Source organism: Bombus terrestris, chromosome 1 (genome assembly GCF_910591885.1).
Source record: "Bombus terrestris chromosome 1, iyBomTerr1.2, whole genome shotgun sequence".
In the NCBI taxonomy this organism is placed as follows: domain Eukaryota; kingdom Metazoa; phylum Arthropoda; class Insecta; order Hymenoptera; family Apidae; genus Bombus; species Bombus terrestris.
This window is the reverse complement of record NC_063269.1, coordinates 12,574,595-12,600,585: the sequence shown is the minus strand read 5'-3', so window position 1 is coordinate 12,600,585 and position 25,991 is coordinate 12,574,595. Positions and strand designations below refer to the sequence as shown.

The window sequence follows — 25,991 nt, the reverse complement described above, 5'->3', positions numbered from 1 at the left end:
ACGAACTTATTTTCCTAAGAGTACTTTGAACATCTTTACTCTCTTGTGAATTTATTCTTATAACTCAAATGGTTTCATTTCATAATTATTACGTATTTATCTATGCCTCATTATTTTCTTTTTTTAATCACTGAACATCATTCTACCTTCATTGTACGTTATTCTGTCATCATCACCTTTTAAATATTTGAAGACGTGATGTAAAAGAAATCTTACTTTCTGTGATGTAAATGTCATATAGGCTCATTCCAGTGTAGAAAAAGCTGGATTGATAGGATTAGTTCGAATGAAGTACATCGAATCTGACAATGAACTGAGTATGAGAGGAGAGGCTTTGCTCGAAGCAATAACGCACGACAGAGCTGCGGGATTACTTCCCTTTTTTGTAAGTATCGTTGCTCATGTTTACGAAAAGTATTTCGGTGGTAAAAATAAAAATTTGGTTCAAAATAAATATCTATCTTTGACACATCTATCTCAAGCAACTTGAACATAATTTTAATTAGGGATTCCTTCAATCTGAGTAGATCAGCGTGATATTCTTTAAGAAAACATATATATATATATATATACAATAAATAACTCATTGGGAAAAACCTACGGATATTATATAATATCGTATTAAACTAAGAAGCGATTCACGAGAAAATATTTGTTCTCTTTGTTTCCAATTAACATTATGAAGGTGAATAATGATACTGCAGTAGAAAATAATCGAGACGTCAATTAAGCTTCCCAGATTTGTTAGTAGTTGGAGAATGAGGTGGACATGACGTAGCAAGGCGGATTGTATCTCTCCTAGTTGGTCCCTAAGGACGTCGACACAAAACAGTCTTTCATTTTTCGATACAGTAAACCCAATGTACGGGAAAGTAGATTCTATTACGGCGCTGTAGCTATTCAAACAGGAAATTTCAGAAGATACTAAAATTCGTAATAAGTTTCATCGATAAACTGATTTTTAGAACTACATAAAATAAAAATCTATACTACATTATAAATCGATTTAAAAGTCAAATTTGTTTAACATATTTTTTTCATTATCAAGGTTTGCGCTACTTTGGGTACAACGGGTGCCTGTGCTTTCGATAATCTCAAAGAAGTTGGTCTTGTGTGTAAGTAAACTAAATCGAGTTGAAAATGAAGTTACTAAACGTTCGTGCGATACGCATTAAAAAGATACATAGTGTTTTGTTTCAAAATTAAATAGACAGATAATTCTGGTAATACGAGATTGGTTGAGAACGTATTGAATTTTAAAATGATTCTCTATAAAAGATAATAACAATATGATTCACGATATTTTTTTCTATAGTCTTCAAATATATAAACTAAACGTTCACCTACGAAAGTAGGTTAATTATTATTATAATATAATCTCGATCAGTTTGATTCATAAATTAAACGTTCCGAAACTGTAAATTCGTGAATTAATTTTCATTTGTGATTTAACCCCTTCCCGTACTTTATCGAGTCAGACTCGCTAAAGTACAAGAAGAAGTTAAACACTGTTCGATTCGCATCATCAACATTTAGGTTTATTGTAGGTGAACAGAATGGACTCTGGTTGCACGTGGATGCAGCTTACGCAGGCAGTGCATTCGTGTGCCCTGAATTTCGCGGCTGGCTTCAAGGAATAGAATATGCCGATTCCATTGCATTTAATCCTAGTAAATGGCTCATGGTGCATTTTGATTGCACTGCTATGTGGTGAGTTATATACAAACATCTGAATTTTACTTCGATGACAATTATTCGTTCCATGTTCTTAATAGAAAGAAAAACAAAATGAATATCAAATTTAAAGAAGCACATAAGAAAGGAAATTTGTAAATCTGCAAATCATTATAGACCCGATAAATTCATAACCCCGAATGATTATTGGCTTTTGTCTCTTTTCTCATGGCTTATAGATTGAACAGCGGATGCAGAATGGATTTTTTCATTCTTCCTGCAATTTCCGTCGACTCGTTCGACTAACCCGACATAATTCACAATCTTTAAGATTGATATTTGAAAGCCTGTTAAAGTTGATAGCGCGAGGAAAAATTGCTGCCAAGAATTTAATGCTTTATAAAACTTGCTCGTGATTGAATGTACATTTCAATATATATTTCACAATTGAAACAATTCTTTCGCCGGAATATTTCTTGTAAAGTTTCTTCTATTATAGTTATATTCGATAGTAAGTACATTCAATTATAATTCAATAACGACAAATATGTAAATCTACCCGATTAAATATTAGTAATCCGAACCGATCAAATGAATTGCGATATAATAAGTGATGTTTATATGTTGTATCGCGAACAATTGAAATAAATAAAATTCTGAGAAAATATATAATTCGTAAAGGAACTATAAATCAAAGATGTGTATTGGTTGAAAAAATTAATTGGAAATAATTCTTTTAGGGTGAAAAGTAGCCAAGCATTGCACAGAACCTTTAACGTGGATCCGTTGTATTTGAAGCATGAAAACTCAGGTAACGATGCAGCTACACAACTTTTTTATCACATTTAATACAACCTCTTGAATTCAGTCGATTAAAATATTCGATTAAATAAAACATCTTATTTATTTGCAGGGCTTGCCATCGATTACATGGCAAGTAATCAATATATTCTATAAGTGCTGTTAGTTTTACCGATGAAATTAATTCACGACATTCATGTGTTATTCTTTGTTTATAATTTTAGCACTGGCAAATCCCATTGTCAAAGAGATTTAGAGCGCTGAAATTGTGGTTCGTCATTAGAAATTACGGAATCACCGGTCTTCAGAAGCATATTCGCGAGGTTTCTATTACATCATACTTCTTATGTGTTAAAAAGCTGCGTGTACAATATACAAAAATGTTTCTGCGACCTTTCTTCGCATAAATCCTTAGATAATTGTGATTTTGCGTAAGAAAATTATTCAGTATCGTTATTAATATTTATATAAAAAATATATTTTATATTTCTTATATAACTAGTCACAGATCATTATTATCTCTAAAAGACAATGTTCTAACTTAAATTGATTATGGATATTAACTAATGTTATGTTCTTTAATAATATTGGTCAACGAAGTTGCATCGCAGGATTTTATTAAAAATGCGTTCTGTTACGTAGGCAATGTTTAAAGTTAAATTTATTTCTCTATAATTTTGCTCTAATACGAATTTCAGGGCGTCAGATTGGCACAAAAATTTGAAGCGCTCGTTTTAGCAGACGCGCGCTTCGAAATTCCAGCAACAAGGCATCTGGGACTTGTAGTGTTTCGTCTTCGTGGAGAAAATAATTTAACAGAACGTTTATTGAAAAAGATGAATTCGAGGGGCCGTGTTCATTGCGTACCAGCTGCTTTGCATGGGAAATACGTGATTCGTTTTACGGTCACTTCGACTAAGTAAGTCAACATTTATTAGAAATTCATTGTTTGTTTGTGGCAGGTAATGATTCTTAGAAAATGAGTTTCGTAAAAAATTCTGCGAATCAACAAATTATCGAAATGACAATAAAATGTTAGAGAACGTTGTTTTTTAAAAAATAATTCTGAGTTAAGATTTGTTGAGCCTTGATTATAATTTTAGCACCACCAATGAAGATATCTTAAGAGACTGGGCCGAGATACGAAATACAGCGAACGAAATTCTAGGAGATACAACAACTTCTCCTGTACGAGCGAGAGTTCCACTTGCAGGTAACGCAGAAACGAACGGTAGATCGACTGACTTTATACAAACAATTTCGTGCAATTTTTAAAGTATTGAGGTAAACATTGCTTGCAAATTTTGTATGCCGCTCAAGCACTCATCGAGCGTAAGCTTGTTCTTTATTAAACATTCTGTTTCAGATTTTCTAAATAGATGGAGTTTCGTGCTTTCTTTTTTTCTTTCTGTTCGTAAAAATCCAAATCATTCCAGTTTTATACAGAAAGAGATCTTAGGTATACTAAATAAAAAAGTATTACTAGAATTAATTTTTACTAGTCCATTGAACGTTTATGGAACGGGTGGTGTATGGGATTATTACTGAAGTATATGATTAACATTATTAACGTATACAGTTAGTAGTGGATATTAAACAGTATATCATATTATACATAAATATACATATACAACAGGATTGTTCATTTGTAAAGATTCAAGATGATTTTTTTCTTGTGACCTTTTTTTTTAATTATTTATGTAGCGAATGTTATTTATGTAGCGTTATTAGAGTTTTATTTTCATTGTTTATATGCCAATACTTTTTTGCTCAAAGTTACACCAAATAATTTGTATTTTTAATTACACCAAATAATAAGAAACAGTTTTATTTCTAATCACTTGGTTTTGATTTTCTTTCCCCCCTTTTTTTTATACGAATGCATGTCTATAATTTTTGGAATGCAGAAAGCTCAGGTAAGACGAGTTACCAATACTTGTGATTTTATATTTTTTATTCTGCTTTTATCCTTTAAAGATATTAAAATTAATATCAAAATTACTGGGATAATTGGAATAAACAATAAACGAGACTTTTAATTTTCAGATACTCGAGAGAAGAATGAAAATTTCGGTTCAAGTTTGTTGTTGGCTAATTCTCCAATGTCACCAAAAATTGTGAATGGCAGCTTCGCTGCAATATACGATACTGCGGATGTATTCGAAGAATGCACGAAAGCGTTTGGTCAACTACGACTCGAAGCTAGAGATAGTCCAGGTAAATAAAAAATTACAACGAATAAAGTAGGAAAAAGCAAAGTATACCTTAATTTTAAGCTATGCGGCGCCGAATTCGGGGAATACTGATGTCAGGAAAACAATTCTCTTTAGATTCCCGCATGGATCTCGTACAGGTAGGCGTAATATAATTTACCTTTTACAGTGTTTTAAAATTATCAATGCATATTTTTATATTTGCATTGCTACATATTTTAGGGATACGTTAGCTGTCGTCCAGTTAGAGAAATGGCGTCAGAATTGCCATTGCAAGAGGACGAAGATTTTGGAACTAGTGAAATCTCTAACACTAATCAATCCAAAAATGGCAAGTAATATTAGTAATAACAACAATAATATTAAACTCGAATTAGAATTCTTAATTGCATATAACGAATGATTCCAAGATATTCCAAGAATATTTTAATATTCGCTATCTGAAGAACATGCGGAATATCGAGTACAAACCAAAAAGATAAATGGACATATAGTTTCGAAATGTCCTAAATAAGCTAAAATCATTTTTAAAAGTTGGTAACTTAATTACGAAAAGAAATGAATGGGTTGAATCAATCAATGATTTTAAATCTATAGTTCTTCTTTGCAGAAGTAAATAAAATACAGCATAAAATTATTGTTAATTCCCTTACTGAATCCAAAGAGAACTGAAACTTAAAGTTTCGATAGCTATGGTTTTATATGATATGAATTCTAAGAAAAGCTGCCTTCAAGATCGATCGAACTTTAAAGCTTTGAAGATTCAAACTTTATACATCACTAACAAATGGTAATCTATTTTCCTATTTTATATAACCAGATAATCCTGGTGAATGTTCAACCAACCAACAAGAGGCGGAAGTTTCCGGAAACGTAGACAAATCGTTAAGAAAACAAATTTCTAATACTCGCCCAAATTACGTCGTGAATGGCTCGGTAAAGATCGGTTCTCAAGACTGCTCGAATACTCTAACGTCCATAATGTCTGCCGAAAGTAATCTGCCGAGAAGTGAAACAATAGCTGCGATCGGTCATCGTCCATATAGCGGCGATTTGTCATCGATGCAGAGCCACAATGAGAATCCTGATGAAGGAAACGAAGGCAGCGTGGGGGGCGCAGCTGTATGCAGAAAATGTGGCCATTACATGAAGAAGGAATAAAGTTATATTGTGACGTCGATGGATTCTATGTTGTTCAGATTTAAGCGTGGTGCCTCGCAGGCCTCGCGACAAATTGTTGAAGAGAAAGTACATAATCAGCTACGATATTAAATCTGAATTTACCGTCTAAAAATTACCCTCTATTTAATTAACTTCCCTACCCCGTTTATTTTAAGAATATTATACATGTACTCTTATCGTGTATTTAGAATATTATACTAGGGATATTTTAAGGATATTATAATACTATGGTTTATTTTCTCTCGACAGAGTTGCAAGAATGATAGAATTCTTGTCTTGAGCAAGTCAAGAGTGTATTTTAAATCAAAGAAACGGATGTGTGAATATTTATTAAATTCTTGGGATTGTTCGTAGTATTTTTAACAGTGGATATATTCTGTGTTATGTATGATATATTATGTTCGATGGGATTGGAAGATCATTATTTACCATGAATTTCTGCTAAACATTGAAATGCAAAATTGAAGCAAATATCGTGTACTGTATACTGCAATAAGCAATTCGAAAAAGGAACGAGGAAACAACGCGAAAAGAAAATTTAACAGCATAAATTTTATTGTAAATTCTAGCATAACGATTCTGATCCAATGTTCCTGATCCGAAAAAAGAGCAGGGAATAGGATCTAAGAAAACATTTAAAAAACCAAATCCAATGACATAAAAATTTTATTGCGAATTTGAATACAACGATGACAGATCTGACCAATCTAGGCCACGGTTATGTTTTGTTTTCCAATCTCTGGAAAAACATATCTCAAACACAATTCGGCCTATTGTGAATCATAATTCTTTTTAACAGTTCCGTACTTTATAATTCTCTCATCGTTAATAATGATTTAGATGACGAAAATATCGCTTCGATATTATATATTAACACGGTTTCCCTTTTTTTTCAAACGACATAAAGAGAAGAGGAAGAGTATATGTACACATAAATGTATATTTTCATTGAGATATGTCAAGAAAGTATCGTTCATTTGCACCTGATACTCTGTTACATATCGCGCTAACAATTAAATCTCAAGGGCATAACGTACTCGTAAAATCTGCGCCTCAACACACCATCTCTAATCGTTTTAACAATCATTAAATTACAATATGCCCTTACAACCATCTGTCATGGTTTTGCTTGTCTTCAATTCTGTACAATTTTTGTCCAATAACTCTGGTTTATAACAATCATATACCGTCTCATCTTTAACTACAACTGGAACAATCTTATATACCGCACCATTTTTTTAAATACCTCTTTCAACCTTTCAAGAGTTCGCATTGATAAATAACATTATGTGTCCAGATTTGTATGAAATATTCATGAAAATATCTATGTTATACGTCTCTCTATGATCTCTTCATGCGTTGGATTACATCGAGATTTAATACCACAGATCCCATATTGGTCAGGATGTATTTCAATTAAAAAGAATCGATAACGGTCGAATTCTTTAGCAATATTTTCAATTTTTTCTTCAACTTTTCCTTTTCTTCCCACATAAATTTTATATTTCGCGACATCCGTTTATTCATGCTATTTGTATGAAAGTATGCGTTTCTTAACACTACATAATTTTAAAATACTGACCGCGTTTTCAATAGTCATATGTTTCGATTATAGCTAAGCACTAGCTTAATGCTATTCCGCGGTTCGATGCCACTATCGTACTAGTCTGGTAAAAAATTAACAAAGTTAATAAACTCTAGAGCAAATAATTCTTCGCTAACTGTTCTCTCTCTCTCTCTCTCTCTCTCTCTCTCTTTCTCTCTTTTGACAAGACACGCTGAACTTACCGGCTAAATATTACGTATCGTTGGACATTTTACTATCACGTTAAACAGCGTTAAACAGCGTTCAACTATTCAAAGTCAGCACACGATAATTTTTCATCATTATCGAGACGTGATTATTCTACGGAGGCAACGATATGTGCATGAAGAAAAATTATTTCACTCTATCACCAGCGATTTTTACTTTCACTTTTCGTAAAGGTCTATACCGATAATATATAATAAATAATATAGCGAATCTTTGGAATGCATAAATGTTAGATTCTCTGATAAGAAAGCATACAAGGCAATAGTTAATCATTAACTATATATCTACGAAAACATTGTTCGTTAACGTCTGTTAATAATATTAACTAATTAATATCAATTATAGTTTCATAACGCAAATTCGATACGATAATTAAACGAAGCTACAAAGCACCTGATACTCTATTTTATTTTCTTACGAGCTAGATATTTATCTCTTCACTTTGAACACGTCGTCCAAATTAACAATACCGTGAAATCATATGAAATATATGACGCTAAGACAACGATCGATGAAGTTGAAAGAAAATAATGTCCTCATGGAGCTAAACGGGGAACAACGAAATCACGTGCTAAAGTATAATTGAGAACGCTACTTTGCTATCGAAACATCGCCTCATGCCATCGTATATACTCTATCAATCGTTTTAAAATCAACGTAACTGACACCAACGAAGAATCAAGAGGTCAGAATAAATGAACATCTCGGGGCAACGATCATTCAAATCGATACACATCGATACATATAGAAACAGAGGAGGGTTCTCGATACTTGCATCGTAAAATATATAATCATCATACATCATTCAGTTTATGCCCAATGTTTATCAACATCGAGACAAAAGTGTTAGAGGATATCGATACATAGGTTGACATCTCGGCGCAATCGTAAACATCGATCTTTAACAGAAACAAAAGTGTACATCGATAATAATTTCCTCGATTCTTATGCAAGCACTTAGACATGAGCTTTCGTGTAAACAGGCGAGCAAAGAAATTATCGATCCTGTGTCTTTCTTTTCTCTTTCATTTTTTTTTTTTTTTTTTTTTTTTTTTTTGTTTTTCTATTTCGAAACAGAAACAGCCTCGATCAAGACGAACAAGAATCTCTGACGTCCGAAGTTCTGAAACATCGTTAAAATTTGCATTAGAAGTTTATCTAATATCATCATTTAATACTTGACAAAATAAGTCGGTTAAAGATTCCATTGATTCGATCGAAATATAATACGTCGGATCCACTTCGTATTCGATCGAGCTGTTTAAGATTCGCCTGAGCGCATCCGCCATTACTTCGCATGATTATTTGTATCGGTAACGTTATGTGGATTCTTTTCAGCTGCGAGGCCAAACTTAAAAATGTAGATTCGCTTCGTGTTACATGCTGATGTCAGTGTTGTCATTGCAGCTCCCATCTCCTGTCTGCTGCGTTTATCAAACATACTCTCGCATTCTTTACATATAAAATCTTCGATGAAATCGATCTATGAAAAAAAACTACATACAAAAAAATTCGATATCTCAAACTTTTCTTACCAAAAATATAGAGGTACATTAGTTCTTGACAATAATCTTGATAAGATTAATCGAATTACTCTTCGATCTTCGGCGAGTTGCGGTGCAATCAGCAAACGCTGATCGGATCGGTCGCGCAATGACAAACTGAAAAAAAGGGGGCAGACAGAAGAAAAACGCAAGAACAAAAAGAAGATTCGAAGAAATAGCCTCGCAGCCGCGCGTGCGACAATGAACAAATGACGCGACACGAGCCGCATGGCTTGCCAGAGAAACACCGGTTAGCTCGCTTTCACTCGCAAGCACCGAAGCTTGTTTGGCAAGAGGCTCCACACCGGGAGCCTCTCTGTGAGGACATGCGCGTTCAACTTGGCCGTGCCAGCCATACCCTGAAAAAGATTTACAAACTGCGTGATCGTAAAGCTGCTCGATTCACGAGTATTCTCGAGCGAGTTCAACGTCGCTTTCGTCGATCGAGTTCCTCGTTGCGTGTCGCCTAATCGATCGATCGCGATCGAACATTAGTTCCGAAAGCCTGAAAGCGCTCGAGACGCCGCTGATGCGCGTAATTGGCGTGGCACGATCGAAGCTGAAGGCGCACGTTGTGCTTTTTAATTAATCCGATCAGCCTCGCGTTGCATTCGTCGGAATGGAAGGTTCTGTGTTCGGGTTACTGAGCCGAGCCTCATTTTGGAAACAGACTTTCGTATTGATTAGAATAAGAATTTTAACTTGAAATTTTCGTACTTGAATTGTTTCTTCTATTATTTCCCAGATATTGTAAAAATATGCTGTATTTAATATTGCAATAATTGAAATAATATATAATAAATACGTAGAATAATTTAAAATAATAGTTGTTGGAAAATTTTGAAACAGTTCGAACAAAATTTATTCTACGTATACGAATATATTTGTTTCATTTATTTTAAAGTCTGTTACCTGTTGAAGCATCGACTACGGGATTTTTAGTCTCTCGCAAAAATTTCTAACAACAACAGATTCATGCAAGTATCATGCAAGGTGCTACTGCACGGCGATACGATAATCGCGGGACGGAGGAAAGGGGATGAGATCGTAACGTGAATGGTAATACGCAATTTTAATCGGGCTGCAAAGCTTTCATCCAGAAGCCGTCCGTAAAGTTTCCTTTGCCTTTTCACTGTTAATGAAAGTGCTACAATCCATGCACTCGAATTTACACTTTTCTACGTGTGGAACACACTTCTGCTAAATACGTGATTGTCGAACTCACTAGTACTACTGTGGTTCATTCCACGCGCGCGTGCCTTTTAACGATCAATCTTATACATGATTCATTGTTAATCCTATAGCAAATTTCAATCGAGTTCCAATCAAATTTTTAATGAATCGATCCCGACCCCATCCATTATATAATGAAATCTAATCAAATAACGTTAAAGCCTTTGGTAATATTCTATTATGTTACGTATAATTGAAAAAGTAAACGAGAATAATTTGTTTGGAAATTGAAAAAGCACACGCCCGTGACTCAAGCAAGTCGGAAAACGTAGAACTGGAAAATTCTGCTGTCGATGCTTGCCGGCTGTAGTCGTTGCTTTCTCATGACGTTGCTGACAGATGGACATGCCGAAACCATGCGGCCTGAACGTTGCTCTACTTTAAGTTCCGTGTACCATGGGTCATTCTCGTTCCACTGTCCTATGGTGCATGATGCGCGAAACACCGGTGTCTCGTAAAGAATGGCAAATGGGCAAACGTATAAAAGTCGTTAGAGACGTAGAACAGCGGGGGAGAAGTACGACAATCGTTACGACAATGTATAACAAGAAACAGAGAGTGATTGAGGGTGCTGATGGTTCGTACGTGATATACAAAAACGATTTGTTCGACTGGATAAGAGTCAAAGGTGTGTGTATAGATATTGATGAATAGCGATCGAAAGTGTTCAAAGAGAAACTAGTTATACATCTCAAATTTGATTATCTATGATCAAAATCTTCTGAAAGTGCCAAGGATCTTCAATATATTATGATCTTGGTAATGTTCTCGTAATCAATGATCATTTATAAAGTTACTTTTCAACATTGATATGGTGTTAAAGCATGTAACGAGTTAATACGAAAATTGTCCATCAGTCGACCTCTATGAGCTAAAATAATGAATGTACATCGTGTTTCTCTTTCTCTCTGTGTCTCGATTATCCTCCGTTACTTGGAGATTTTCTTTGGGAAAGCGCTAAATGTGTATTTAAGGTAATACAATTAGAACACACATTAGCTCCAAGATCTTGCAATGATCGAACAACGTTGTACACAACAACAACAGTATACCTACGTTTCAAAGTTTTGAAGTTTCGTGATCCACATTCGCTTAGATATACGATGAACTTGGTATGGAACATTGATAAACGGCAAGCCACTGGAAACTTTAAAAATGAAAAAACATTCCAAAATACCACGACATAATGACGAATACTATTTCTTACGTATCGGGAGCAGCTCGATTCGGCCATTAAGATGCTTTGAGAGCTAGAAAACTTGATGCTTAAGACTTTGTAACGATCAATGACCAGGAAAAAACTAGCAAAAAGTTCTAATTGTAAGATACATCAATACTGGAAGAAAAAACGAAAGAACTGATTGACAGTTGCAAGAATGGAATGGTCTCAATCGATTCTGGATTCCATGCAACAAAACTTCGTCAGAAAAGGATTCCCATCTCATTGATCAAATAGAAACATCACCCGAACATACATTGAATTAAAGAACGCGTCTAAATTTTTACTCGCTTCAGGCTCAATTTTCTGATAGCTCGAATTTGATTTATCATTCTCCGTTTAATTTACTTAAAACTTATAATACGAACAAACTAAAAAATTTATAATAAATTGTCCGTTTATATCAATTGGAAAAAATCCATATTTTTTTTAAAACACGTACTATCTTCCAATAAGATAAATTTCACTTCGAAACGAATTAAAATTGTCGTTAAAAATACCATCGCAAAGGTACAGAAAACATTTTAGAGGGGCTGTGAATCAAGAGGAAGAGCGCGTAGCAAAATCGAGAGTGACAGAGAATCGGATGATTTATCTACAGAGAACACGATCGAGATATTTCGTTACGACTTATGCCGAAGAAAGGACCAGGACGAGCGAGAGAGCAAAATTCTTTGAAGAGAAGATATGGATCGTCGATTTTCGATTCATGAATTGATTCACAAAAATTGAAATGTACGGTTAAAACGGTCTGACACGATTAATCGACGATCGACCGATTCCCTTCTCTTTCAAGGAACACGCAGCTCGTGTCTTACCTTTCTGGTTTGGTACGAACGTGAAAAGAAACACAACGTGTTCTGTGTTATCCAACCGGTACGTGACTGGTGAGAACCGTTCGTCTCGGCGAGAGTTCAAGTCGCTGACTAAAAATTAATTCTACGAAGGATATAATCGGAATCACTGGCAGGTGAATCGAATAAATCAGTGTTATACGTCGTGACGATTGCAACGTTCTACAAAGCAAGCTGGGGCCCCTAAAATGACCGAGCGTAGTACAAGGATCGTCAAGAGGATCAGCAGGAGTGTAGGATTCGAACACGAGGTCGGGGACACATGATTGCACATATCCTCCTCACAGAAGCACATGTGACCAGTGCCGGTACTTTCCATCATGCACACGTGGTCCACCATGAATAAATTTATTTGTAGTTGCGAGGTGCAGGTCCGCCTCACGCTCTCATATGCTACGAACAGACGAAAAAATACGAATAATTATTATACATTTAGAAATTGTACATGCGAACAAAATATAATGTGATTTACAAATTTTAAATTGTGAAATAAATGTTATTTTGATATAAAAATAATTATATACATCTATAAATTATATATTAATTATCCTGGGAGGATTTTAGAATAATTGGAAATAATATCGTAAAATAAGAAAGCTTAAAGAAGAGAATCATAGAAGCGTGTGTAACAGGAGCTTAGATTTTCTTAGAGTTGTATAATTACGAAATAGATTATTTGAAACTTTTGCTTGTTCCAAACCAACGCCTTTAGTTAAAAATATCGGGCTCGTAGACGTAATAATGTCAATATTGCTTATTAAAGCTTCATGGGAAATGATTATTAGTATTTACAGGGAATCTTGGATAATTATTTTGCAAATATTTTGAAATTTTTCTTCCTATTTGTTTTACTTTTCTTATTGAGAAGAAGGTTTAATTGTTTTCACAAAAGATATATGAAAAAAACATTTAAAGAAATGAAATAGAGAAAAATATAAAAAACACAAAGAAAATTATCGCAAAAGTGGAAAGAGTGGAAAGAGTGGAGAAGTGAAAAGAAAATACTTACGTGACTTGGCGTTGCGAACCATTTTCACGCAACAGCCATGGCAAGTCATGAGAGGTGGTTGATCCTTTGGAAGTGCGGTGTAATTAAAAGGATCCTTGCATCTGAGATCCGTCCATGAATCGCATTCGTAGCAATAAATAGAACGAGCTGTAAAATATAACTGTAATAAAGCGCGCCATTCATTGATCTCCAAACTTCGAAATGAATGTAGATGGATATAGTAAAATATTAAGCGGCATAAGTATCATTACATTTAACAAAATCAACTTCCTTGAAGTAGTACTGTAAAGGAAGCCGTAAAGAAAAAATTACGTTAAAATCGCAAACTAAATGTACTAAACAGAAATCAAATGATGAGCAGGGACAGCGTACAATTAATTTATATATCAATCTTATGCAACTAAATTCTAAAGAAAAAAGAAAAGAAGGAAATAAAAATAGTGGAGAGAATGAATCTTCAGACAAGAAGCCCTGCGGAATAACGTTGACAGATAACGATGGCAAAAAGGACACTGAAGTGAAGCTGGTTTGATCACTCACTCTGGCACTCCGAGCGACAGACGGTGGCAACCGCGAGTACAATTGCCGCTGAAACGAAACATTGGCCATTGCTTTAGAAGATGAAAAGGATAATACTAACTGTGGGTATCTACGAAATGATAATCATGAACAACAGAAGCAAAAGGGAGCACACTGCTAGGTCTACCCACTATATTGTTCTTACTACTACTACTACCTTCGCTATTTGCAACGACACATATCGCCATGATTGCATTCTAATTTCACTCGTGACTACGAATACATTAGAATATCTTAATATCTAAATATTTTATTATTTGCGCGATTAACGATATCGAATAGTTAAATTTTCTTACAATTGATAATATCGTTTGCGATATTTCACATTTTTCGGTTGTTAGTCCTTTCTTTTTGTTTTCTATCGTTCGTCTACTAGATGATAATTGCTTAATGAAATTTGATCCCAGTTACGTAATTTTAAACATGATTAAAATATCTAGATATCTCGATAGACGAAATTTCAATTGAGGTAGTATAAGAATTTTAATAGTTGATGTAAAGTACTATTCATAAAGTACTATTCATGATATGAATTTTTCAATGCTGCTCTTTGGATTAATGTTGTTCCCTGTCAAATATTATAACTACAAGATAGGTTTCGATGTGAAATATATGGTCATTGGTTTAGAAATGCTTGAATTCTAAACTCGACCCATGCTCATAGAAATAGAATAGGTTAATAGTTTACGACATACTTATAGTACTTTCTTGGCGCTTCGTGTTATAAAATAACAACGATAGGAACACGTTCTCTCACGTATTGTATTTTCTGTTTTTGAGTTTAAGTTTTAAAAAGTCACTCGAAAATTGTTTCTTTATAATAATGTTAAAATATACAAATGATGAAATGTATTTTTCATTCTAGTTCCATACCTTCCACTATGCAGGGTGACTTTGTTGTAGCATGTATGGGAAATATGTGATTAACGATAACGACCATTCATCGAAACTTTTATCGCTTTTTACCAACTTATAACTAACAGGTACGTACCTCGTGCACAGGGGCAGCGATCGTACGCGTGAATACTAGTTTAATTAATTCTAGAATATCGTTTTTACATAAACCTATGTACAGTACATATATCTACGAAAACAAAAACATGAAACGAAATAACATAATCACTATATATTGTTGACGATAAAAGTACTCCTCAATGTCTTATTCAAACAATAGTTTCATATTTAGTAATGCCTAATAAAATGTATAAAACGTTTATATGGGATTTTTCAAATTTCATAATATCCAATTTATGTAGGAATTGCAAGATTGTTATTAACTTTCCATAAACAAACCGGATACTTAAATCCTTCTCATTCGAATTTGTATTTTTATTGAAAAAAGCTTCAAAGTTTTATTTGACCCAATTAGCAAATAACAAGTACATATTTTATTTTTAGATATTTTCAAAACCTTAGAACATAAAAGAAATTACACTTGAACATGAATGACCCAGTTCGCCTACGAAGTATGCTTCGTTTGAACTTTTACTGTATGAACTTATACTTCACTTTTACGAAGTGAATATATTTGCTTACACAGAGATAAAATATAAATTCTTATGTACAGATGTATGTATATATATATGTCGGAGATGAAAGGACATCGGGGCCTTTCCTTTGGAATGTTTGGAAGGTTCTCAATACTTTAGTCCCGACTTTTTATTATAGCTGTACTTAAATAATAAAACTGAGAAATAGTTGTTTTGGTGATTTAATCCGAGTATGGGTGCCCGAGATTTGTGACAGTGGGCTTGGGCTCGAAGTGACATAACGGGTCGCTGAACGTAGCCACGGTCAAGGGAGGGACGTGTATCTAATAGAGGTATGAAGTAATTATATAGCTCTCCTTAAAAATAAAGATTGACCCGTGGGGTATAGAGAGGTACGGAGAGGAGTATATAAGGGCAGTTCCACTTGGATTAACATTCAGTCAGATAAGTTCTACTTGTACTGTGGACAAGTACGTTAAGTCACAGCAGAATCGCGGATCAAATCGCATTCGTCATCCCATTGATCGTGGATTCGTTATCGAACCTAAATTCATTTTCATCGACATCTCGATTATACAATCGCCGCCATTACTCGTTAAACTCTGTAATAATCACATTTGTATCAGTAAATACCATCTATAGTACATAACAACAACGACCAATTCACGTGAAGATTCGTTATACGCCCCTAACTCTAATAAGAACCCGACATATATGTAGTATCGTCGACAAAAGGCCTAAGATATCTGCCAAACCATAAACAATGCCGCGAGAGCCGCGGCATCGTCGGGTACATCAATGTGTCGTCGGTCTTCTTTTTAAGTGGATAGTTTTGTGGAAAGGGCCTGCGTGACCCTGGCCACGGGCGTTTCGGGACACGTGTCTCGAACGACGGGAAAAGACAAAGAGACGTTAAAGGCAGTGTTAGTTGAGAAGCCGGAGAAGACGGATGCAAAAGGTGTGCAGAGTGTGAGTTGAGAAGCGAGAGCGAGCGAGTGTAGAAGCCGGAGAGTGTGAATCGGGAAGTCGAAAGCCGCGTATGAAAATAAGACGTACGACAGCATTGTAATCATTTCGTTGCTTCGAATATTATTAATTAAATCAAAACATCATTACATGTCCTTTCCTCTAAGACCCATTAAGATACTACATATATATGTGACGATTTTCGTCCACGAGACGTTCTCGAACTAAATGAAACAGAGAACATCTTATCATAGTAACGAAAATAGACATGTGCTTCATCGGAGTGGAAGAAATTGAGAAGGAAGATACTTTTATCGACGACTAGGATTCGTGTATGTCCACCTTTATCAACACTAATCACAAGCTTCTGTTGCTACTTTCCCCTCTGCTTTTCGTCGTCTGCACACTCACCCCGAGCAGTGCGCTTGATTGTCTCCAAAACAATCGATAAAGCACGTTCCATTCGTATTTAACTATTCAGGCACAGTTACTGTTTCGAGGGAGTAAAGGCTCTAGCAGATTCGAACGGTGTAAAGCGATGAATAACACAGTATAAGAATAGGTTGCGAATTTTCTCTTGTTTGTCCTTTATTTCTTTCTTCGATCCGAGTTCTAAGAACTCATCAGATTATAAATACAATCCGCGATGGAGAATAGTGAATTGTATTAAAGTGCTAAAATAGTTCTGCTTATGCATCTTTTTTAATATTTGTTTCTTTACGATTTAATTTATCCTTAATTTATCCATGCCCTCGATATGATTAAACAAAATATGAAATTTTTTAGGAAGCCAATATCAGGAAAAATATTGTTTATATATGCATTAATGTTAATTTACTAACAATAAATGTTATTTTTACAATTACTATATTTATAGACGAAATATAACCTACCTACTATTCTTGCTGTAGGCTGTATAAATTAAACGAGGATACACTTACTAGCATCGCAATCAGTGCAATTAATATACAACCTCCATTACGATATAACAACTATGCAATTACAAAATGCTGTTATTTAGAATGTCATGTTCGTTTCAAATGTTAATGTACAACCAACAGGTGGAACAGAAAGTATTTTCTTTAGAAAATCGAAAAAGACAATCAATTTGTAGGAGATATAACTATAAAAGGGAATTCAGTTATTACAGTAAATGTAGATTTGAAACAACTTTAACAACACAGTTATACGAAAATGATGCAACAAGTCGTAATAAATCTTCGCTTAAGTCCGCGCCTAAGTTTTCGTGTTTCTATATTTGTATGTATGTTTACATAACGTGTCTGGGATTTTTTTTACAAAAATACCATAAATGAAGAACGTGGTTAAGAACATAAATAATCTCAGCTTTCTTTCGTCTGGTAAAAGAGGTTATACAGTAAAAAGAAAAAGACATTTTTTTCACAAAACTCACCCATTATTAAGTGATTCGGCGACATGTTTTTTGGCGATGGTTTCTTCTTACTTCCGATCCAGCTTCATGCCGTGTTACAAGCTTACTCCTACAGTAGGAATGCAGGTCAGACGCGATTCACGAAGTTGCATTCGTCCGTCAGACAATTTACTGGAACAGAAGGGACAAATTTCAAAATCTCGACAGGTATTAATCTTATTTACCATTAACTAGTGGCCGCTAATAATCGAGGGACAAAGCATAATACAGCTGAAATAGAATCGCCGCATTTAGAAAATCGATATCTCGAATGGATCTATGGATTCCACAGCGTTGTGAAATTACGGAAACTTTAAGTTAATAATTACGTCGCTTGGCCTCGAAATATGAAACGTGAACCGTGTCAAGAAGATATAGAAAACGATGTTCTAAAAAAAGAAGCCAAGTTATTAAGTTGGTGCATACGAAAATGTATCTCGAATAAAAATTTTAATATGCAAATAGTGACTAATCCAATTTCATTATACTAGAGTAATAAGAATTATAAGCTCAATTACTGATGTACTAATTCCGTTGTTTTATAATAAGCCTGAGAATAAACATACATACATATATATACATATATATTTCAAATAGATATGGATCAAAATATTCTCTGACATATGTTAGTAATTAGAAGTAAGTAGTATTTGGGTCAATATATTCTGCTTTTCTTGCAATCTTGCAGCAATGCGGTATGTAACTGAGCCAAGAAAGCACTGCATATTCTCGTTTTACGAATTCGTAACCTTGGCTACTTAATATTTTATCAGATATCTTTCGTATGCTTGTAAGTACGTTATGCGTATGGGGAATTTATGTATGTGTTTACCTTCACGTAATGTCATGCGAAAAATAGCAGATAGTAGAATAATTGAGTCCGCTAACCTATAAAATAAATAAATAAATAAATCTTCCTTATCTAACTTATAATTATAAATAGCTTCCATAGTAACATAGCCGAGTACTCATGCACAATACTTTTAACACTAAACCTACCAGTGCTGGTCAAATTGACCGCTTTCAAACTTCTACACAAATTTAACCATATTTAAACGTTATCATATCGCTTCACAATTTCTAACTTTTCCTAAAACATGCATACAATATATTTTTCGGTATTTACTTTTAGTTTGCTCTTTTCTTTTCTAAGAGGAAATTGTATTCTACCTTGCTTATCGCGAGCGGTCAATTAGACCGGCCGATAAAATATTTTAATTACTCGTAAAATAAATGCAATCAGTACAAAGAAAAGGCTATTTCAAAGTCAAATGACAAACAAAATCAGTAATAACAAATAATAACAACTGTTACACTCGTAACTTTATCATAAATCATAATCCATCCTTCGATCAAGATGGCCACCAGCTGTCAAGACATGAATTCAGGCCTATAATAATCCTAACCCTACAGTCCATTGTTACAAAAATTTTGAAAGTCGAGAAGTTTCATAGGATTATCACTCATTGCGATAAAACACGGGAAAAGCGGGTTTTTCCCAACTCCACACTCGAGTATCGTTGGTGGAGAATGGCCAATACTCATCAATATTTTCTTATAAATATCATCGTCACAGAGCATATTCTTACTTGCTATCGTCCAGATTACATCTTTCGACCTTTCGACCAGAATACATCTCAAGTCAATCAGCTGACATTTAACCTTGTTATCTCTAAAACTCAGACAGGAAGCATCTCAGAGCGTTTTGTGTAAAATAAAAGCAAAAGTAAAGCATATTAAATTTGACAATAATTTTGTACTAAGTACATGATATTATTCTGTGATAAATATTTACCCTAAAATGTCACGACTTTAAAAAAAAAATTATAAAAAAGAAATAACGGACATAGAAGAAGACTGTTCAGTATGCGATGAACAAAAAACTTCAGCAACTGAAAACGGCATGGAAACACATGAAAAACTATTTACAACCGAATCAAAGTTGAATATTATTTATAAATAAGTGTTCACGTCCAGAGCAAAAAGGAAAGAAATTATCGTTGACAGCAAAGAGTGAGACTGATGTAGAGAACCAAGGTATCGAAACTGGGCTGGATGGGACAGTTTGGAAAGAAATAGATGCAAGTCCCAAACCTGGCAGGACATCAATTTATAATATTTTTAGGAATATGCTAAACGGCATATAATGAAAGGACAAATAGACCGTGTAAGGGATCATATAATAAAATGTATGTAGTATCGTGGACAAAAGGCCTAAGATATCGGTCGAACCATAAACAATGTCGCGAGAGCCGAGGCGTCGTCGGGTCCATCAATGTGTCGTCGGTCCTTCAAATGAATAGTTTCGTAAAAAAGGCCTACGTGAAGGCCTTTCGCGGGTCTTCGTGGAACACATACGTGGTGGGGCTAAGAAAAGACAAAGGGATGCTAATCCATGGGGTATTAGTTAGTTAGAAGTCGTACAGTGTGAGTTGAGAAGTCAGAGAGAGTGAGTGCAGAAGCCGGAGAGAGTGTGAGTGGAGGAGCCGAAGAGTATGAATCGGAAAGTTGAGAGCCGAGTATGACAATAAGACGTATGACGATATTGTAATCAGTTCGTTGTATTGAGTATTGCTTGTTAAACTAAAACATCATTACTTGTCCTTACTCTAAAGACCCATTAAGTTACTACATGTATGGAAGAAGCATTTAGAGTATTGGGGACTAAGAGGAAATTAGATGCAACAAAACTAGATGCATTTATTCCTCTGCTATATGCCCGAGATACATATCAGGCAAAGAATTTAGATGTTTCATATTTATGGAGTAAAATTTGGAGACTTGCATTTTTTCCAAAAACAATGAGCAGGAATGACTTTGCTGAAATTATGAGGTTCATACGATTTGATAAGAAGAGCGAAAGAAGCCAACGTTTACGAACTAATAAATTTGCAATGCTATTTACAGTATGGGGCCGACTTATAGAGAATTCACAAAATTGATATAAACGATGAAAAAACCATGCAATAAAACTATCAACAAGTTTAGATTCATTACTACAAAAAACTTATCAAGTAAGAAATTGTAAAGGTTACAAAATTACGAAAATTTGTTTAAGATGTGGGAAATATGTATGCGGCAAATGTTGATAATTTGTTGTTGATAATTTGTAAAAAATGTAGCGAAGTTGAATAAGATATATCTCTATATAAATAAAAGTGTAATTTTTTATTTAAATCTATAATTGAAATTAAACAAAAGTAAATTTGGACGAAACTTTATGAAAGTTTATGAAACTTTATATACATTTAGTTATAAATTAACCATTATCTAAGTTAAATCATAAAAACTATTACTTCTTTAATCACCAGTCATTTTGACCGCACACGGTAGAAATAGGTATACGCGAAGTGTTAGTAGGTTTAGTGTTAATATCGCACGAAACTAAAACAGGCGATGCAGGATTCTTAAAAATCACGGGTTGATAAAACAAAAATTATTATAAATTACTCTCAAATAATATCATATCACATTACATATTACTATTGCATAACATGATTTTATTATTCCCGCATTGACTATGTTGTTTGAGACTTGCTTTTAATTGAATTATGCACCCAGTCTGTAACACAGTTCAATAAGGAAGATATTATTATATCAGAGAGTAAGAAAGAAATTCCTAGAAAGCAAGACAAATCTTCGTACCTGCTCTAAAATACGCAGAATAAGATAAATTACGAGACGGAATCAAGTGCTTTTTGGAGTTTTGCTGTAACAAGTCCAGCCATATCAGAATGAATAAATAGCAAGCTTAACGAGCTTGATTATCCTGTAAGCAATTTATCATCAAAGTTTCGCGTCTCTCCAACTTTCTATGCAAGCTTCTAATAATTCTATAAATTCTAGGACGCAAACATGAAAATTAAAATACTACAATTCTGCCCTTCTTAGCTAAAATATCCTATATTTTATTATAAATATTCTATATCTAATATTTTTTTATTTTTCAAAATATTGAGATATTTGTTATATGCTATAGAAACTGTCGCGAAATAATATTTAAATGTTTGAATGTAATGAAAAAGAATGTGAGAGATGGTACAAAGAAAGCGGTTAAACTTCAATTTTCATCGATTTTGAGATCGTAAATGTAAGAATTTTTAACTAAGGAAGGCAGAATTATATTATAAAACGAAATTACAACACGAAATATTACAAAACGAAATTATAACAGACACTAGAAATATAAACCTATTTAAGAAAAGTTAAACTAGGAAAACTCCACAAGGTATACAACTTAAATTTCATAAGCCAGCAATATACTTTACCTCTGTGATATATTGACGAAAATTTTTGGCCGTTTGTGACGTACAAAAAAATAATTTTCGGAGGACAACTATAAACTGTCACACGCTAAACGAATGCGTGACGTTTTATAGTTTCGTATGTATGAATTTGACGCGCTGCCTCAAGGATAAACAATTGTCACAGCATACATCGTATCTTCTGCCATGGTGTTGTCGTTTCATCTTCCTGCCATACTTCTTGTCCGTACATCGAACGATCCTGAAATAATTTCAAGCGAAAAGTTTCGACGTTTCCAATGAATCGTCTGAGAACGAACGATCGTCAATGCTTAACGAGGGACGATGAAAATAAAAAGGAAAACTGCAATCTTGATTAAACGAGATATTCAAAATGTTGCACGAACGTAAAATTTAACACGTTAAATGCCACGGGGGTCACCGGTGACCGGCACTCAACCAGTTGGTGTCGCCGTGGGGGCCACCGGTAACCGGCGCACCAAGATTAAAAGAAATACATAATTTGAACAAATGTCAATAGTTATAAATTTTTTATTATTACCATCGTTACTACAATGATGTGACGAAATTAATGCAGTATAAAACATATATAAGATGGTTGAAAACCGCTTTTATTAGACACTAAGATTTTACAATTCAAGTGGTTGCTTATTTGCACAGCTTATTTTAATTCATTTCTTAAAAAATACTGGCAAATGCAGAGAAAATGAAAATAGGTTTCTTTAATTGAAGGTTGATTCTAACAAATACGACGAAAATTATTGTGTGATAAAAATGCACGTATCTTATCGCGGCATTGCATATAAAGTTACACGTAATTATACAAACAATGCAAATGTGGGTCACGTAACATGCTCACTTCAAATAAATGGTAAGTTGTTTACTGTAAAAAAGTGTTTTTGTTCTGTTTCGAAATGTATTGACCATTAGATTTGTTTAGGTGCAGCTGTTTCCGAAATCTCCTTGTTTTCTTGCAGGAAGCTACACATTTCTGTATATACCGTTTGATGCATTTTTTAATTATCTACAAAGAAGTGCTAGAGTACTTTGATCGAGAAATAATTAGTTTAAAAGATATTTTCACTTTAATTTTTCAAATTTAATGTAAGGGAGACAAGGAAAGAACAATAAAACAGTATTTTTACGTTTATGTATTTGTCTTTCATAAGTCAAATTTGACAAATTAAAGTTAAAATATCTTCTAAAGTAATCATTTTTCGACGCAAATATAAAAAAAATGTAGAGGTCATCTTGAGATTTTGAAAATGCCTTCACCTAAACAAATCCAGTGTTCCACTCGAAACAGGACAAGCTTTATTTAAAACATTTTTTCATACAACAAATAGTCTACGAGTTATTTGATGTGAGCATGTTACATGACTCATGTATACTATTGCATACTATTTTGTATTCCTACATACTATTTTGTTTTTATTAGTAAAAAGAGCAAGGTTCTTAAAAAAGGATCCGTTAACGTTCTTGTCATTTTCAATTTTTTTAATTTAACAAGGAGCGATGTACATCATTTTTTTCAGAAAAATAAAAGTTCATTATTTTTTCCTTTAATAAATGCCTGAAGAGATTCGTTTCTGAAGAAATTAAATAAAGAATAATATTATTACACTGTATACCTTTTTTATTCCATTTATTATTTATTACTACTACTATTTTATTTCATAGTCTGATAGAAAAGATCTGCGTAAAAAGATTGTTATTGATTATTTGAAAAAATACTCGTGCTTTTACGTAATTTAAAACGCGAAGTAAGATAAGTAGCTTGTGTTCGTATATCAATAAGCTTTGCGTCTATATAAATTTGCATAACTTAAACGCACTAGTGGTATAGAATTTCATATAATGCTTCGAATCTCTGTGTGCGACAAAGCAATTGATCAGCAAACGATATATGTATACGGCGATCGATTAAACGGCTTGATATTACACACATATAATGTTTGCATGAAAACAAATGAAATGGCCGTTTGATGTATGGAATGCATAATGGAAATGTTCATGAAAAAATATGCAATGCACATAGTATAGTGCGCAGCAAATATTTTACGTAAAAAAAAAACAATGATGGAACGAATCGAATCTTCCAATCTTTCTATAAATTCATTACGTGCAATGTTAACAATCTTGACGTGTTGGTATTAAAAAAATCAAGTAAACAATCAATCGAATGAATAAACAATGAAGCGATAAACTTTCTCTTGGACCCAACTGTATCGACAACGATTAAATTTTAAGCATTTATTGCTCTAAATTGCACGAAATTTATCAATCTTTTAAAGTAAACTCTAAAAACTGATTTTGATGTTTCGCTAAATAATTAATATTAAGGATATATTTATAATACGATATTTAAGGTATTAGTAATTAGAAATTAGTAAAAATTTGTCACGATGTATTTTCTTCGATGTAAATCGAGATCAATTTACAAAAATCGAAAGAAGATTTTCATAGTTTTTCGAAATAAAAAGCTAACAATTAGCAAAACAATGCGATAAGTTGTCTAGATCATGAAGTGAGAAAATAAACATCGCAATATTTCCTGGTAGTTTTCATACCGTAACCGTAAACTTGGATTTTCATAGGTTTCAATCACTTTCAGAGGCTTCAACGTCTGCTGCGTAAAAGTACCACCGCATTAAGGTTGAATTGTAATTCATAATATAAAACGAAGTGACATTTTCCTTATATAAATATATAATAACAATCCGCCATGCTGATCCAGTTATTTAAACAGTACATGAAACATGAAGTGCAACGTTGTGAATCTTTTTCATTAATGACAATTTAAATAGACAACGCGTGCAATGATCAAACGCTTACCCTCGCGGTCAAGTGTTGGGCGACTGACGGACGAAAGAAAACGCGTTTTATTTTAACAAAAAAGAAATATGACTAAGAAAGTGTGTAAAAAACGAAGTTACAATTAGTGCGACGTGTTTTCGTTAAATTCAACGTTATGAGATGCAACAATTATCTCAGTAGCGTCTTTTAAATAACAAAGAGTCCAAATAAAAAGTAACGAATCAATTACGTCGAGGAGAGGGAGGAGGGAGCAACGGAGTGGAGGGCAAAGGCACAACTTAAAGCCGCGCAAATTGATGTTAATTTAAAATCGCATAAAGAAATAGAACACTAGCTATGGACTAACAAAACAACGTGTGCATAATTTCAGTATTCCTGGTTCTACACAAACTTAACGTAATACGTTACGAACACTACAAAAATTTCAATCGTTCACATAAAGAATTTTTATGTATTTTGACGAGAATCAATTGTTCTTACAGGCAATCGCAAATAAGCCAAACATGAAGAAACATTTCTCGATAGTAATCGTAAAACTGTACGTTTTATACCCTCGTCAATACGTACACAACTCATAAGAAGATCTGGAATACTCAACCGTACAACGAAACCGGAAACCCGTCGAAGAACAGAAGATTAGGAATCGGAGATCACCAGTTTCGAAGAGTTGCTTGGTCACCGTCACTATCGTCGATTAATCGGTGTTTCTCGGTGATTTATACGATCACTGCATCACCAGCATGGCGGTGGACGATTCCACGTACGGGATGGACGATGCGATGTAAGCAGGTGCAGTGATTGCGACTACGCTAGCGCGTTTGAGCGTCGGGAAGCATCGTGGCACGGTCCGCGAAGCGCCACCCAAGTCGCGCAATCGGATAGAAGCGAAGTGCGGATCCA

General features: G+C 34.1%; 2 protein-coding genes across 13 annotated transcripts in view; one reads left to right on the top strand and one right to left on the bottom strand.

The window, feature by feature from the left end:
- LOC100643518 (histidine decarboxylase) overlaps positions 1 to 7,280 on the top strand; it is a 14,223-nt gene extending 6,943 nt beyond the window's left edge. For 4 of the 6 annotated variants that reach the window (XM_012312903.3, XM_048406384.1, XM_003393377.4 and 1 more), the window contains exons 5-17: positions 242 to 385; positions 1,049 to 1,115; positions 1,548 to 1,710; positions 2,415 to 2,485; positions 2,588 to 2,607; positions 2,700 to 2,798; positions 3,174 to 3,394; positions 3,579 to 3,688; positions 4,383 to 4,391; positions 4,522 to 4,692; positions 4,752 to 4,828; positions 4,911 to 5,019; positions 5,509 to 7,280. In XM_012312903.3, the coding sequence (XP_012168293.2) occupies positions 242 to 385; positions 1,049 to 1,115; positions 1,548 to 1,710; positions 2,415 to 2,485; positions 2,588 to 2,607; positions 2,700 to 2,798; positions 3,174 to 3,394; positions 3,579 to 3,688; positions 4,383 to 4,391; positions 4,522 to 4,692; positions 4,752 to 4,828; positions 4,911 to 5,019; positions 5,509 to 5,849 (1,602 nt within the window). In that variant the 3' untranslated portion in view covers positions 5,850 to 7,280. The remainder of the gene's footprint in view (positions 1 to 241; positions 386 to 1,048; positions 1,116 to 1,547; positions 1,711 to 2,414; positions 2,486 to 2,587; positions 2,608 to 2,699; positions 2,799 to 3,173; positions 3,395 to 3,578; positions 3,689 to 4,382; positions 4,392 to 4,521; positions 4,693 to 4,751; positions 4,829 to 4,910; positions 5,020 to 5,508) is intronic. The other 2 variants (XM_048406394.1, XM_048406390.1) reach the window with 2 other exon arrangements.
- On the bottom strand, positions 6,519 to 25,991 carry LOC100650755 (protein quiver). 7 transcript variants are annotated; one of them, XM_020865329.2, is made up of 9 exons: positions 25,659 to 25,985; positions 22,278 to 22,515; positions 21,655 to 21,778; positions 21,460 to 21,571; positions 18,842 to 18,897; positions 17,992 to 18,141; positions 14,083 to 14,130; positions 13,543 to 13,689; positions 6,519 to 12,926 (listed from the first exon to the last, which is right to left on the bottom strand). In XM_020865329.2, exons 6-9 carry the CDS (start codon positions 18,014 to 18,016, stop codon positions 12,670 to 12,672), a joined length of 477 nt encoding a protein of 158 aa, XP_020720988.1. In that variant the 5' UTR covers positions 18,017 to 18,141; positions 18,842 to 18,897; positions 21,460 to 21,571; positions 21,655 to 21,778; positions 22,278 to 22,515; positions 25,659 to 25,985; the 3' UTR covers positions 6,519 to 12,669. The 7 variants fall into 7 exon arrangements, with proteins under 7 accessions (XP_020720988.1, XP_012168323.1, XP_012168330.1 ...); XM_012312933.3 differs by having other exon boundaries at positions 21,486 to 21,571; XM_012312940.3 differs by having other exon boundaries at positions 21,493 to 21,571.

What these genes read in the sequence shown, in the direction of transcription:
- LOC100650755 (XM_020865329.2), bottom strand. Translation starts at nt 18,016, where the DNA reads ATGTCGCCGAATCACTTAATAATGG. An exon ending in CTGTCGCTCGGAGTGCCAGA is followed by an intron (nt 13,690 to 14,082) that starts GTGAGTGATCAA and finishes TATATTTTACAG; the next exon opens with CTCGTTCTATTTATTGCTAC. An exon ending in GGTTCGCAACGCCAAGTCAC is followed by an intron (nt 12,927 to 13,542) that starts GTAAGTATTTTC and finishes GTCTGTTCGTAG; the next exon opens with CATATGAGAGCGTGAGGCGG.